Raw genomic sequence first — 13,039 nt, forward strand, 5'->3', positions numbered from 1 at the left:
GAAGAATCTGATTCGAAAAATCTCGTCGCAGAACTTTCAAGAGCTTAAAAACAGGTAGATTAGATATACAATCCACGTTACATACATGCACACGCAACATGTCACGGATATGATCCTTACGATGTATGGACATGACACAGACCGCATGTGCAGACGCAATCAAAGCATATTGCTCCCTAGTAAACATCAGACAATTCTCCATGAGTTGCTGCAGACTCGCTATGGCAACAGGCAACAAAACACCCGCAGGATACTGTCTCAACGCCAATAGGCGCTCTCGAGAAACCTCAAAAAACCCAAAGTACTTGCGTAAAACGCATGATGTCACTATAGAATTCCCGTCGTTGGGAAACTCTTCGTCGGAGATAACAAGCGAAGCAGGAGGAACAGAGAGAGAAAGGTTTGTAATTGACGAACTAGATGCCATGCAAAAAAACGAAGTTATGTGTTGAAAATATTATATCACGGACAGCAGAAGCTGATGGTCAAAACCAAAGAGAGAAAGGAGAGAATCGAATGATGACTAAGACCGGACCCTGCAGGCCTGGGATGATCGTGCGGACAGACAATTAAAATTGGTAAACCAGTACCTATTCTAGGTCCTGGTATACGTCCACGTTCAAGTTAACGTTTGATCAGAAAGTCCACATGTTCCTTATATAGTTCTTATCAACCAATCTCTGGGGCGGCTGCTCCAAGCTACTAACCTATGCGAGGTTTATTATGCATACACGCTGCGGCATGCATGATCAACCAGCCAACATTCGCCAGCTTTGACCATATTAATATTGTTGGCTTTCCCAAGCTTTGAGGACGTACGATCTAACTGGATTTCGCGGTGTACCTGAGGACGCCTCTCTTTAAGTTGGCTTACGGATGTTCTCCGACTTTAGCCCACTTTGTATTCTTTCACCATCGAGAGAGAGAGACCAATGAAAGCACACACAGGAGAATTCGACCACAAGGACACTCGTCGTTTCAAGCATACCCGCATCGGTATATGGGATCTCTACGAGGCACGCCAAACACTGGCACGCAACCGAGTCTCATCGATATTGCAGACATATACCCCGATAATCTACAGTGTTCCACTTCTAGTTCGCATGTTCAAGGATGTACTCAGCATCAAACGATGCTCCATCCTTCTCCCCGCATACCTTGTAGTAGAGGTTTTAGCTTCCCTCATACCCGCTGTTTCTCTGTGGTACGTCATAACGATGCGACTTCCCTATACATCCATAACGTCGTTGCGCAGGTACTCCGGACAATTGCTCCGCCTTGTAATGTCCCTTTCACTTTCATCTACCACTGCCAACTTATTTCGCACTAGGTAGAGAGCGTAATGGAGGCACGTACTGTGGACACAACGGTGCTCGTACATTTTTCGGCAGCACATATCATATGCGCAGTTGCTATGCGCTTTCTCAAATACTCCCGAGACTCCATGATGCCTCGTCTGAGGTTGTACATCAAACAATTCTACAATGAACGCATGCTTCTCTCAACTGTCCGCCTCGACCTGCTCGCATTTCAAACTCTTTATCGCTCGCACGCAGTGAGCGACCTCAACATTGGCTTAGCTTTTTGGCATACTTCGTCGGTTTGGAACACTATTGAGATGTTGACGCACATCGCAATAATACTTATTCGTCTGCTCTCTTGCCTTTTGGTTCTGAGTACAGTCATGTGGGAACAACAGGATGGTCTACTTCTCGTGGTTCTCAGTTTTTTGCAATATTTATTGCCCTGGGACAGCACGGGAAAAGCAGTGGTCGGATCCTTGGGTATGTCAACAGCTGATGCTTCTAAGCCTTTGTTTAAGCCAGATATGTAGTTTGGGCCGCGACAACGACCAACGAGAATTTGATTTGCATGCAAGGTCTGAAGGAACTCATTACTGGGTCCTCACACCGTCGAGAGTTTGTCGCAGGCAACTTCAGCGAACACATTAGTGCACGTATGTCGACGCGCCTTACCGGACAATCTTATGCTGACTTGATCGAGACCAGGATTTCGCGAAGCATCTCAGCGCATCGGTCACGATGCGGTTGAATTCCCAGAACTGAAACGATTTCGTTCTTTCAAGGACTGTCTGAGCATCACGTTCATCATCCGAGAAACAATGCATGTGTTACCTCAGGTACGTGGAGTTGACCTCAGAGTTGACAAAGCCGACTAAGTCAATTAGATTGTCTTCTCCTTGCGCGTAGTGAAAAATCCAACGACCACTCCCGTCTCCTTGGCATCACTCATATGGATCAAGCAAGCCTTTGATCCATATTTCTCGATATCCAGCATGTTTTCCATTCTTACGACCAACTTGGCCCAAATACGCGATCTTTATGAGATAGAGAACATACGAAATCAGGTTGTGGATGGTACGGAACCGTTCCCCGAGAACCAACAATCTCTTGCAAATGGCATTTCTGTTGAATTCAAGTTGATTGGTATTCGTTACTTCATAGAATTATTTCTAATGCATATATGTCAGGAATGTTTCGTTCCAGTACCCTGGTCGAGACAGGTGTGCTCTACGGAATGTATCGTTCAAGATCGAGGCTGGTCAGCTATGCGTAAGTTTATCTACTTTTGTGGTGCTCTCTAATCACAATAGCAGGTCATTGTTGGTGTGAACGGCTCTGGAAAGAGTACGATCTTGAACCTGATCTCCCGCATCTACGACCCAACGGAGGGCACCATCCTTATCGACGACCGTGACATCAAAACCTTGAAACTTGCTGACCTCCGTGCTGCTATGTCCATCCTCTTCCAAGACTATTCGCAATTCCCTCTCTCAGTAAGCCATACTCGTGCATCCTGGAAGCGATATATTTAACGCACACGCAGATGCGCGAGAACATTGGGCTTGGCAACCCCGCCCTTGCACATGAGGATGACAAGGTTCGCGAAGCCGCCCGTCTCGGCGGCGCAGAAGACTTCATCGATGAGCTCCCTCATGGATTTGATACTTATCTCGACCGCCTCGTGGATGATTACTATGGGGACCTTCCTGAAGGTACTACGACGCTCTTCGGGCATCCCGTTGGCTCCTCGTCACGGAATATCATTGACAGTGTCCATATCACCGGAGCTCCAGGCATTCAAATCAGCCGCGGGCAGGCGCAGCGGCTTGCAATGTACGTGTTACCATACCTTGACTTCTCAGGTCTCGATATGGACTATTCAAATAGCTCCCGCACATTCATGCGCTCGTTGGTCTCTGAAACTGAGTCTTCTGCTGGCATGCTGTTATTCGACGAGCCGAGTGCCTCCCTAGATCCTATGGCCGAACATGGTGCGCTCTCTTTTTTCTTCGAGATGCCAATTTGGATGTAGTCATGACTGATGGAAATAGATCTCTTCGAGCGTCTACGGAAGTTGAGGTGTAACAAGACCATGATATTCTCCACTCACCGGTTTGGAAATCTCACCCAATATGCCGACCTCATTTTGTGAGTTTCTGTCTGCTCGAACACCAAGGCTTGCTGACGTGGTCGCCGCAGGTACATCGACGAAACTGTCCAGGAAAAAGGAACGCATGTTGAACTCATGAAGAAAGGGGGAGAGTATGCTCGTATTTGGAATCTTCAAGCGAAACCTTTCATTTAATGGCCAGATACCGAGACCATAACAATACCCCAGATTATTTTGTACCACTCACTCTCATGCATATTTTCAGTCGCGTAATCCGTTTACTACTAGATTTCAATGTGAACTGCCGGCCTGAGGGTCCCAGACATGTGCTGCTGTTGTTACTACTTCAGAATGTACTGATTAACCATGTCAGCTTTTGCAGTGGTGCACACAATTTGCTAAGTCTTGAGACCATTACCATACAATGTGGATTAATACCCCAGCGTAATTTAATCAGACTCAGGTTGCTTGTTGCCACGCGTTGACAATAGATCCACTTAGGGCGGTTAAGTAGTACTGCCTCTGTCACTGTCAGGACTCAGGGTCCTCATCGCACCCGACATATATGATACTCACCCCCTGGATAGCATTCTCCTCAGGCAGGCAGCAGATAAAAAATATTACTTATTAGGCTGTGTGGCTAACTCCGCTTGAATTTACCAAGCCTGCCGAAGTGTACCAGTAGTCTAGTAGACCTAAAGTCTACAGAACTCTGACATTCACCACGATTGAATATTGACCAGTTGAAGCTTAGCTTGACCCTCTCAATTCTGGAAATGTGCAAGGCTTCGTCCAACTTGAAGCTTGAAGCTTGAGTGTCGTTCAATTGCCAAGATAATGATGCCGACCCGTTGTGTTACATAACAGGTGGCATGTGTGCGTCAGCATCGACGCTAGCGCAGTACCAAGCTCAGAGCTGCCGGCCGGTAACGCGGTCTTGACACCCACGGCGTGGAAGCTACATCCCGCATGGCATGAGGTTCACGACTCCACGTATTTATAACATCCCGTGCTTCCCGTCTTACTGTATTAATCTCTTGCTGTATATCATTCGCCAAACCCGCATCGTCTCATCATTGCCAGCCATTCCACCATGTCAGACGTCCATCTACTTGTCTTGATCCACGGAATGTGGGGAAATCCCTCTCATCTTGCTCATGTGAATAAAATCATTCGCGAGGTGAAGGGTAAAGTCGAGGATGGTGACGTTAAGCTTGAAGTTCTTGTCGCTGAAACCAATAAGGATGAATCCACATATGACGGAATCGACTGGGGAGGTGAAAGAGTGGCTGAAGAGGTATTTTTATTTATTATCGTTAACAAACCTGAGGATTCTCAGTGCGCATAAACCCAGATTCGACAGAAAACCGCGGACCTAGAGAAGGAAGGTCGAAAGGTGACTCGCTTCTCCGTCACCGGTTACAGTCTTGGCGGCCTGGTTGCTCGTTATGTCATTGGGTGCGTGTGACAGTCCCCGGTCTTGTGGATGACCTAAAGAGCAAGCCTAGTGTCCTTCACCAGTCGAAGTTTTTTGAGACGGTGCAACCCGTCAATTTCAACACTCTAGCTACCCCACATATCGGCATACCTAGATTCCCTTCGACATTCTCCTCGATATCCGCATTTCTGGGACCGAAGCTTCTTTCCCGTTCAGGCGAGCAGTTCTTTTGTGTCGACAAATGGTCACCACGAGGAAGGCCACTGGTGGAGGTCCTTGCTGACCCTGATCGCATTTTCTATCAAGCATTGATATTATTTCCTAATATTAGAATTTATGCCAATGCGTAAGTTCAAACATGCCGCATTTATCTGCTATCCCTGACTATGACCCTAGCATCAATGACTTGACTGTGCCATACGTCACTTCTGGCATCAGTGCAGAAGACCCCTTTGGCGATTACGAGAAGAATGGCATCAAAATGTAATTGCCTGGTTCGTGTTGCAAGCGTTGATTCTAACTGTGTTGTTCAGTGATTTCCACGAGGAGTACAAGCATGTCATCAAATCTTACTCTGCGGTTCCCTTATCATCTGCAACCACGAAAGAGCCACAACGTTGGTATGAGAGTATCCGTAACATGCGCCTGCCATTACCTCCACGATTTCAAGCCGAGTTTCCTTTAAACTTGGTATGCAAAGATCCTCTGAACTCACTGCCTCGTCTCACAGCAACGATATAGGTTGTTTATGCCCTCCTACCAATTCTCTTCCCGACATTTATCTGCCTTGCTCTCATCCGCCTATCATTTCAATCACACCAGTCTCGTGGTCGACTAAGGCATCTTGAAGCGCAGTCAACCAGAGAAAGACTTATTCATATTATCGGCAAACTGGAGAGCGAGCTCGAAAGCGCCGCAGTTGATTTATATGATGACCCTGCTGGCACTCCCATAGCTACGTCGCGGATATCTGGTGCTGACCCTGCTAATAAAGCCAGCTCCACCAAGCCTACGAAGGGACAAGAAAAGAAATCGCAATCAAAGCCCCCTCCATACCAACCTTTGTTGACACCTGGTCAACTTCAGTGCATAGAGAATCTCAACAACATACCACAGTTGAAGAAAGAGCGAGCTTTCTTTGAAGGTATACGTAATTCTCATGCAGTGATAGTCTGTCGTGACCCCAAGATGTTTAAGCACCATTTAGAGGGCGAGGGCGTGTTACGACACTGGGCGGATCACTTCAAACTGTAGCTTTTATTGTGTTTTCGTTGTATTGTTTACTTACAACTAGAACATTTACAGAGACGATATTACATATCGACTTAATAGATAGACGCTTTGCATGTGATCGGTGGGCGCACAGCTTGTTTGTCATTCGGAGGCTTTTAATTTTGTGATCTCGTGTCTCTCTGTCGAACCCCAACAATAAACTTAAGCGAGTCGTCGCATAGCGATCATCGATCATGAAAGGGCTTTCAGATCGGTTGCGTGTGATTTCTTCAGTCTTTGTTTTACAAAGGCTTATAATCTACGCGACTACCTAATGTCCTTCAGTCGACTATCATCCTGGAATCTCGTTTACCCAATATGCCTGCCATTCGACGCGGCAGCACATACCTCGACGTCTCCACGACAGCACACACGCCCGAAGGCCGCCTAAAGCTTGATAAAATCAGCACTAGTCGCAAACTTGCGCAATATCACGGTAAGTGGCGTTTTTACCTCGACTCTGATATGCTGTAAACGTCTGCGATATACTAGCTGTCTGCACCGCTTTGTTATTCATTTGCGATGAAAATCCCAATCTTGGTCCCGCAGATACATTAAGTGTATCTTTTGAGGAATTCAAGACTACGAGTTTGTCTGTTGATTTCTGATCGTTTCGTCCGTCTCACTGTGATCCAGTGAAACGTCGGGCAAGCGCTGCTGACTTGAAAGTAGGTTCTTGCCAGCATGCTCACTTGCGGCGGGTGCTCGTATTCTTCGTAAGACATCACACGATGGTGTGAGATTTGTATTCATATGTCATTCTTTCACAGTTGGAGCACGGGCACATCAACTTGACCTTTGCCCATAATGGCCGTCAGCGGGATGTGGTTCAACAAATAGAAATTCAGTCCAGCTTCTACGACATGCAAGTGCTAGCATATGGTTAATTGAAGATATGCGCTCATGTTGTCCTCTCCTACTCTGCCACAGTTATCGCGGCTTTCAAGAAGTCCTAGACGGATATGGAACATTATCAGCTCGGGAAAAATACCGTGCATATATGTCGCTTGCAACCAAAGTGTTTGGAAAGGATCGAACACCGACTCTGCTCCAGGTAAGCGAGCAGGACATACTGTGTGCTTTGTCCTGACGCATAAACGAGAGGCAGCTAGGTGTGCTTTCCAATATTCCAGAAAATATCAGGATTTGGTATCCTCTTTGCGTCAAGAAAGAGATGCTGCTAATTGTCAGGCAAATACTGTCGCGGACGACGAAGTTGACGAAGGTGATGATTCGATGGACTTCATGTCAGTGAGCGTTTTATATATTATTGTGCATCGTACTTATTATATACAGGCAATCCGAAGAATTCAACGACACTCGGGTTGTTCCCTTCACACCGTGAGTACAATTTACAAAGACTTCGCATCATGCACTGCCAGTGTACTGATATTTGGCTGCAGTGCTCGCACGCTAAGCTATAGCCACAGTGATAGAAATATTGGACTCCCCACACCCGAGTCATTGCCTCGGCGACCAGTGGTTGTGTCACCACCTACACCTACACCCACACCCACAGCATCATTCACCGAGGTCACATCTTCTGGTAATGATGCGCATAGCCATTCTGATAGGCAGAACCTTGAAACGTCTGGCTCGCGCTTCGGCTCCATTTCTCTTGCTATTGGATATTTTTCAGGGTTCATTGGAGGGTTTAGATCGTCATCTCACATGTTCCTCCCGGAGGTAGGTGGTTTCGGTGTTCGATTTCGTAGTAAAGTTTAAGCGATGAAATGCTCAGATATCTTCGCTACAAACACAAGTCGCAGATCTGCAGAGATCCCTGACTGCTGCAGGAAATGCTCTTGATGCGGCAAACGGGAACACCCAAGCATCACAAGAGCGATGCTTAGGCATCCTCGAAGATCTCCGCAATGCCCACAACACCATTACCGAACTAAAAAGTCGCGCTGAAACGGATGCAGTTGAAAAGGCCAGCTTGCTGCAAGAAGTTGGTCACCTGAAGAATGAGGTGTCACGTTTGCAGAGTGGTGTGGAACAAATAACCCGGATTGCACGCGGGGTAGGGTTTTCGATTGATGTTCATTTACTTGCACGCTTACCATCCACATTCTAGTTGATGCCGCTGTAGTAAGTTAATTTTCAGTTGCTTGGTCTAGGACACGGACGAGAAATCACATGTAAATTTAACGACCTCATGATATGTACTGCTAGCTCTAGGACATGTTGATACCCTGGCCAGTTCCAAATCACACTAGTTTCATGCTTTGGGTTCGAAACTGTAGCTTCTCTGTCTATTCAATGGATATAATGGATTAATTATTTTAAAAAATGTAGCATAAGTATTGTTAAAAGTGATACGACCTAGAGTGGGCGGTGAATACTATATTTCCACGTCAAATAATGATATAATGTCCCAGATAGAAAAATGAATGTGTGCGATTCAGAAGCCCGATCTCTCTGCTGTCCATGTGTGCGCCGCCTGTGAATGGTTGTGACAACACAGCTGCCTCCTCTCGGAACTATTCAAGCCAACCTCACGCTGCGGCGGTGAGAAGTGACAAGGATGAAATCCTTGGGAAGGAAAGAAGCACGCTGATGTTTCCGAGTAACACCAGTAACGCGCTTCCATGCACGAACGACCTGGCGTTCGATATATTTACCACATGAGATGCGTGTCTTTCTCCTATTACGATCGAGGCAAGAAAAGATCAGTAAAAACTTTTGGGCGGCGTAGACGGTCCTTACATTGGTTTAGATTCAACGATCCAGAGCTCGGAAGTGAGGTATGCATGTTGGGGAACGGCGAGACTAGCCATGTTGGATACTGGGACGTGTGAAATTGTGAATGGCAGGTTTGTTGGGCTCGAGGAGGTAATGAGAAAGGGAATGAAAATCACGAATAGCCGTCCCTGGCGGATGTCGAGAACAATGTTTTACGGGCCGGAAGGTAGAGTTTTGTTGCACTGATTGTGATGACACTAGATAGGGGGGGCGAAATGCGAGGTGTCGAAGCAGCGAGGGTCGAGGCACTCATGGCATGGTTAAGGTAAGGTTTTTATACTACCACCCGCAGATAATTTCCACAGAATGGGCTTGTTATTGTTGTGAAAGTTACGCGGAGACAAAAGATGTATATTGTCCTGACACCCAAACTTCAACTGCTGGCACCACAAAAGTATAAGCTCAAGAACAAAAGCCGACAACAACGGTTGCCTTTTTTGGATGAAGCTCATTGTTTGCTTAGCCCCTCACTCACAGCGGGGACCTCGCATGTTATTTCCACGCTCAGGCACGTTTAGCAGGTTCGTTCATGTTCATTGCACGATCGAACGTCAATCATCCCCTACTCACAAATGAAATGATTTCCAAAGCAACCAATTTGTTCGTTTTACTCGGTGCATTTCAATTTCATGCCGCCGGTCTAGATGTACCGCGGACGTTCACCGAGGGTATGAACGCGGACGACCGGGTTTAACTGGTGTCGGGGCTGGGCCCTATGTCATCATCCGCATCATGTTCGCGATAGGGAACACCAGCTCCATCTCAGCAAGATAACACGTTTTTTCTTGTTCTAGGCAAGCTCGAAGTGGAGCTGTCTGTTTCGTGAGTTCCAGATTCTCCGTCACGCAATGCACAGAAGGTCGCTGTTAGATGTTCGATTGGTGGTGAGTGTGGAAGGTTCAACCGTAGCAATATTTAACCCGAATACAGCTTTGACCATCGCAAAGGACGGCGCATACTTCCTTATCTGCGTCCACTTGCCAGGGCCGATCGGTTTTGATGAGGTGACGCACTGCCTTGCCTTGACCTCGACCGCTATGAAGGCCGCCTAACCCCTAAAGAAGAATGAGTCGGATCAAGATCGTGTTCAGCCAACTTGTTGCTCCAGTTCCTGGAATTACCTCTATGTGAAATCAGACGTTTTACGGAAGATTTCTCATGTGCAAAGCAGTTCGGACATTTGATGGTTCGCAGTTCCCCTGCTTCAAGCTTTATGCATATGGGTGCCACAAACAAGGTCAGCGTACGTTCGCATTTGACATAGGTAAGCTGTGATGTAGGTGACCGCTAGTACCAAAGATTGGTCACTTTATGTAGTAAAATCATCCTCCTATCAATTCATGTAGTGCAATTTGAAAATGACTGCAATTTTTTCATCCTACTTGTACTAGTTTTTGTGCGTGATACTGGATTCAACTTGTGAAGGACTTGTTATCTCAGTCGCATCTGCTGAGCCAGTGATCATCGACAGATATGATGGGTCACTGGATCCAAGATGCCGTACCTGGTTCGGATTCACATTACGGCCGACAGACCGCAATATGTAACGTTTTTTTGGCGCTGCCTTGTTGTTTCCGCGCGGCCGCAATTAATTGACGCTTAGGTTGACGGCCGCAAGTGCTGCTTAACGGGAGGCAACGCTGTAGGCAGGTTGCGGTTGGACCACGGCCTTCAAGTGTCTGTACTAGTAGGTCCCTGCATCAACTCTCCCCCTTTTATATCGACTGTTCACAATCGCAGTAGTTCAATACCTCCCTTCAAGCTTACTGCTGTTCGACACTCGTACTCATTCTGCTTGTCATTTGTTGAGGACCTCTCGTTCGACAACGCTCTCCTGATAGATACCGGGACTGTAATCATCATGCCATCAGATACTCAATCTACAGCTTACAAAAAAGCTGCTGCGTCCGCACCTTCGAAGGATTCATTATCGAGGACGCCACATGCCATTGACCGGCAGGTCCCACCACGCGTTCGTCCCTCTATTTCTTCCAAAGAGAATGTAGGCAGTGCTGCATATATTTCTTCATCATCTACTGCATCTCCGGCACTTGAAAAGCGCGAAGAATCCGCAGGCACTTCCACACTCCTTTCCCAAAGTCATTCCAGGCGCAGCAGTCTCCGGTGTCGCTCTCAATCTAAAGATCACGCTTCATTTCTGGAGTCTTCTGAGATCAAACGTGTCAAGAAATCCAAAGAGAGCTTCTTGGCCACGTTCTTTCGCAAGCTCTTCTGCTGCGTCGAGACGATTCCCGAGCTCATGACATCGACGTCGATGGGGTGGCAAGCGTTGGCTCGGGTCCTACTCTACTGGCTCACAAGACCGCGGACAATTCTGTGAAGCAATTTTCTGAGAAAGCACCAGTCGTATCAGTAGTTCCGGTCGCACCCTCGCAGGAGAAAGGTCAACCTGCTGTACATCCTAAGGACTTGCTAGAGACTGCGGGCGCTACCAGTAGGGCCGTACAACCGCCAGGTTCTTCTGTTCCTGGTCAAGTATTAAAGACCTCTGCAAGTCGCCCGTCCGAACATGGTAACGAGTCGGATGATATTCCGTTTGATGAGTTAAGCGAGGAAGATGAAATGTTGATCAGGAATGGGGGAGCTGGCATTCCCATGGGCTCTGTGAGTGGATCCGTAGTTCAATGGATATATTTCTGACTTGCAGTTACAGGACGGAAAGCCATGGCCACTTCTCCCACCCATCGCGCCTAAACATGCTGGCAAGAAGTGTTTAGTGCTTGACCTGGACGAGACCCTCGTCCATAGTAACTTCATGGTATATCTTTCACTCCAATTCTATACCTGCTTTTGACGTACCTCGCTGTCAGCCCGTACCAGATCCAGACTTCGTCGTTCCTGTCGAAATCGAGAATCACTGGCACCATATGTATGTACAGAAGCGACCAGGAGTAGACGAGTTTCTTCGACAGATGGGTGAGCTGTACGAAGTAGTAGTGTACACCGCAAGTCTGGGTTCCGTGCGTTCATCACAGGTGGCTGGGTTATAAAATTCAACTGATGTCTTTCTTTTCCTTGTTTCGTCTCATTTAGTATGCGGATCCGGTGATGGACCATCTCGATATCTACAATGCTGTTTCGCATAGGCTCTTCCGGGAAAGTTGTTTCCGCTATAGAGGAAACTATGTAAAGGTTCGTTTGCTCCCTGCAGATAAGATTCCGTATCTGATCATCCTTATCTTCAGGACCTGTCGCAACTCGGACGTCCCATGGCAGATACCATCATCATCGACAATTCACCGGCATCATATCTTCCACCCCAACAACGCCGTGCCTATATCCTCATGGTTTAACGATCCTCACGATACCGAACTTATAGACATCTGCCCCTTCTTGCAGACCTCAGTGACACGAAAGATGTGCGAAGCGCATTGACCACGATTTTATGACACCTGGTTTATTTATTGTAGACCTGGGGTGTGTTGGTCGTATTTATGGGACGCTGGTGTTCAAACGTTTATGATTTAATGATGAGATATGACAATGTATGAATAGATGTGTACATGCAGAGTTGAGAATACATTGTCATACGTAGCAAGTACAAGAAATAAACACCCCACTGTTATACTAAAACATTGCGTACCGAGTGTATACAGTACAAACACATGTTTGTCAGTGTTCGAAGCGACCGTAATATTCATGATTCGCGTGTGGGAGGTATCATAGTCGTGCGAACTTAAGCGAAGAAAGCATAATTAGCTAGTAGTAGCTCCCAAACCGCTCCATTTTTCAATCTTTTGCTAATGCAAGCGTTTCGGCATACACAACGGATATATCGGGATTCAAAACGTTGTTGGTAATAAGTTTTGCAATACCGCGAATGCTTGAAACCTCAGGCCTCAGCATCAACCTCACATATCATGTAATTTGCCCTGACTGGTCTCATTGATGTATCCCTGCCGCTCCTTCCTGGGCCTAACACCAGTATCTGTTCTTCCGCAGCCCCTGTCAAGGAAGCCAAATCTCTCCGGAAACGCCTTGGCGAAGTTCAGAAAATGGCTATCGGGTTCATACTTTAAGCTTTATCCCTCAGGAAGACTCACGTCCAAGGACTTCGAACGGATATAGGGCCGCCTATGACGTCTGGATGCCATGCGGAATCTGAGGTTGAAGGGGAAACAGAGTGTGAGGGTGAATAGCACGGCGCAA

General features: G+C 47.0%; 5 protein-coding genes across 5 annotated transcripts; 4 read left to right on the forward strand and 1 right to left on the reverse strand.

Moving 5' to 3' along the window:
- Nucleotides 1-932: 932 nt before the first annotated feature.
- F5147DRAFT_782443 (P-loop containing nucleoside triphosphate hydrolase protein) lies at nucleotides 933-3,609 on the forward strand (the record flags this gene model as incomplete). The annotated part of the gene is made up of 12 exons (XM_041442760.1): nucleotides 933-1,204; nucleotides 1,256-1,280; nucleotides 1,331-1,784; nucleotides 1,835-1,957; nucleotides 2,010-2,140; nucleotides 2,189-2,439; nucleotides 2,492-2,573; nucleotides 2,618-2,797; nucleotides 2,848-3,137; nucleotides 3,192-3,295; nucleotides 3,356-3,452; nucleotides 3,504-3,609. The coding sequence occupies 12 exons, from the start codon at nucleotides 933-935 to the stop codon at nucleotides 3,607-3,609; spliced, it is 2,115 nt and encodes a 704-aa protein (XP_041284519.1).
- Nucleotides 3,610-4,288: 679 nt separating this feature from the next.
- F5147DRAFT_731671 (putative serine esterase-domain-containing protein) lies at nucleotides 4,289-6,209 on the forward strand. The gene is made up of 6 exons (XM_041439408.1): nucleotides 4,289-4,711; nucleotides 4,769-4,872; nucleotides 4,923-5,198; nucleotides 5,249-5,335; nucleotides 5,386-5,542; nucleotides 5,594-6,209. The coding sequence occupies exons 1-6, from the start codon at nucleotides 4,508-4,510 to the stop codon at nucleotides 6,104-6,106; spliced, it is 1,341 nt and encodes a 446-aa protein (XP_041284520.1). The 5' UTR covers nucleotides 4,289-4,507; the 3' UTR covers nucleotides 6,107-6,209.
- A 71-nt stretch (nucleotides 6,210-6,280) lies between these two features.
- F5147DRAFT_731675 (uncharacterized protein) lies at nucleotides 6,281-8,421 on the forward strand. The gene is made up of 10 exons (XM_041439409.1): nucleotides 6,281-6,560; nucleotides 6,617-6,712; nucleotides 6,761-6,840; nucleotides 6,895-6,971; nucleotides 7,055-7,178; nucleotides 7,229-7,371; nucleotides 7,421-7,465; nucleotides 7,528-7,810; nucleotides 7,866-8,147; nucleotides 8,202-8,421. Exons 1-10 carry the CDS (start codon nucleotides 6,443-6,445, stop codon nucleotides 8,214-8,216), a joined length of 1,263 nt encoding a protein of 420 aa, XP_041284521.1. The 5' UTR covers nucleotides 6,281-6,442; the 3' UTR covers nucleotides 8,217-8,421.
- Nucleotides 8,355-8,904, reverse strand: F5147DRAFT_645081 (uncharacterized protein; the record flags this gene model as incomplete). Its single annotated transcript, XM_041433151.1, has 2 exons — nucleotides 8,355-8,771; nucleotides 8,834-8,904. 2 exons carry the CDS (start codon nucleotides 8,902-8,904, stop codon nucleotides 8,612-8,614), a joined length of 231 nt encoding a protein of 76 aa, XP_041284522.1. The 3' UTR covers nucleotides 8,355-8,611.
- Nucleotides 8,905-10,274: 1,370 nt separating this feature from the next.
- On the forward strand, nucleotides 10,275-12,463 carry F5147DRAFT_731680 (HAD-like domain-containing protein). Its single transcript, XM_041439410.1, has 8 exons — nucleotides 10,275-10,556; nucleotides 10,610-11,049; nucleotides 11,115-11,494; nucleotides 11,544-11,648; nucleotides 11,701-11,850; nucleotides 11,924-12,022; nucleotides 12,076-12,160; nucleotides 12,230-12,463. Exons 2-8 carry the CDS (start codon nucleotides 10,731-10,733, stop codon nucleotides 12,277-12,279), a joined length of 1,188 nt encoding a protein of 395 aa, XP_041284523.1. The 5' UTR covers nucleotides 10,275-10,556; nucleotides 10,610-10,730; the 3' UTR covers nucleotides 12,280-12,463.
- Nucleotides 12,464-13,039: the final 576 nt, after the last annotated feature.

This window comes from Suillus discolor (genome assembly GCF_016758755.1).
Source record: "Suillus discolor strain FC423 chromosome Unknown F5147scaffold_213, whole genome shotgun sequence".
Lineage (NCBI taxonomy): Eukaryota > Fungi > Basidiomycota > Agaricomycetes > Boletales > Suillaceae > Suillus > Suillus discolor.

Bases quoted from the DNA above. Each gene is read 5' to 3' on its own strand.
- F5147DRAFT_731671 (XM_041439408.1), top strand. From the start codon at position 4,508: ATGTCAGACGTCCATCTACTTGTCTTGATCCACGGAATGTGGGGAAAT. The intron at 4,873-4,922 runs GTGCGTGTGACA...GAGCAAGCCTAG, and splicing joins GTTGCTCGTTATGTCATTGG to TGTCCTTCACCAGTCGAAGT. The intron at 5,543-5,593 runs GTATGCAAAGAT...GCAACGATATAG, and splicing joins CCGAGTTTCCTTTAAACTTG to GTTGTTTATGCCCTCCTACC.
- F5147DRAFT_731675 (XM_041439409.1), top strand. From the start codon at position 6,443: ATGCCTGCCATTCGACGCGGCAGCACATACCTCGACGTCTCCACGACA. The intron at 6,841-6,894 runs GTAAGACATCAC...ATTCTTTCACAG, and splicing joins GGCGGGTGCTCGTATTCTTC to TTGGAGCACGGGCACATCAA. The intron at 7,811-7,865 runs GTAGGTGGTTTC...TGAAATGCTCAG, and splicing joins CTCACATGTTCCTCCCGGAG to ATATCTTCGCTACAAACACA.
- F5147DRAFT_731680 (XM_041439410.1), top strand. From the start codon at position 10,731: ATGCCATCAGATACTCAATCTACAGCTTACAAAAAAGCTGCTGCGTCC. The intron at 12,023-12,075 runs GTTCGTTTGCTC...CCTTATCTTCAG, and splicing joins ATAGAGGAAACTATGTAAAG to GACCTGTCGCAACTCGGACG. The intron at 12,161-12,229 runs GTGCCTATATCC...CCCTTCTTGCAG, and splicing joins TCTTCCACCCCAACAACGCC to ACCTCAGTGACACGAAAGAT.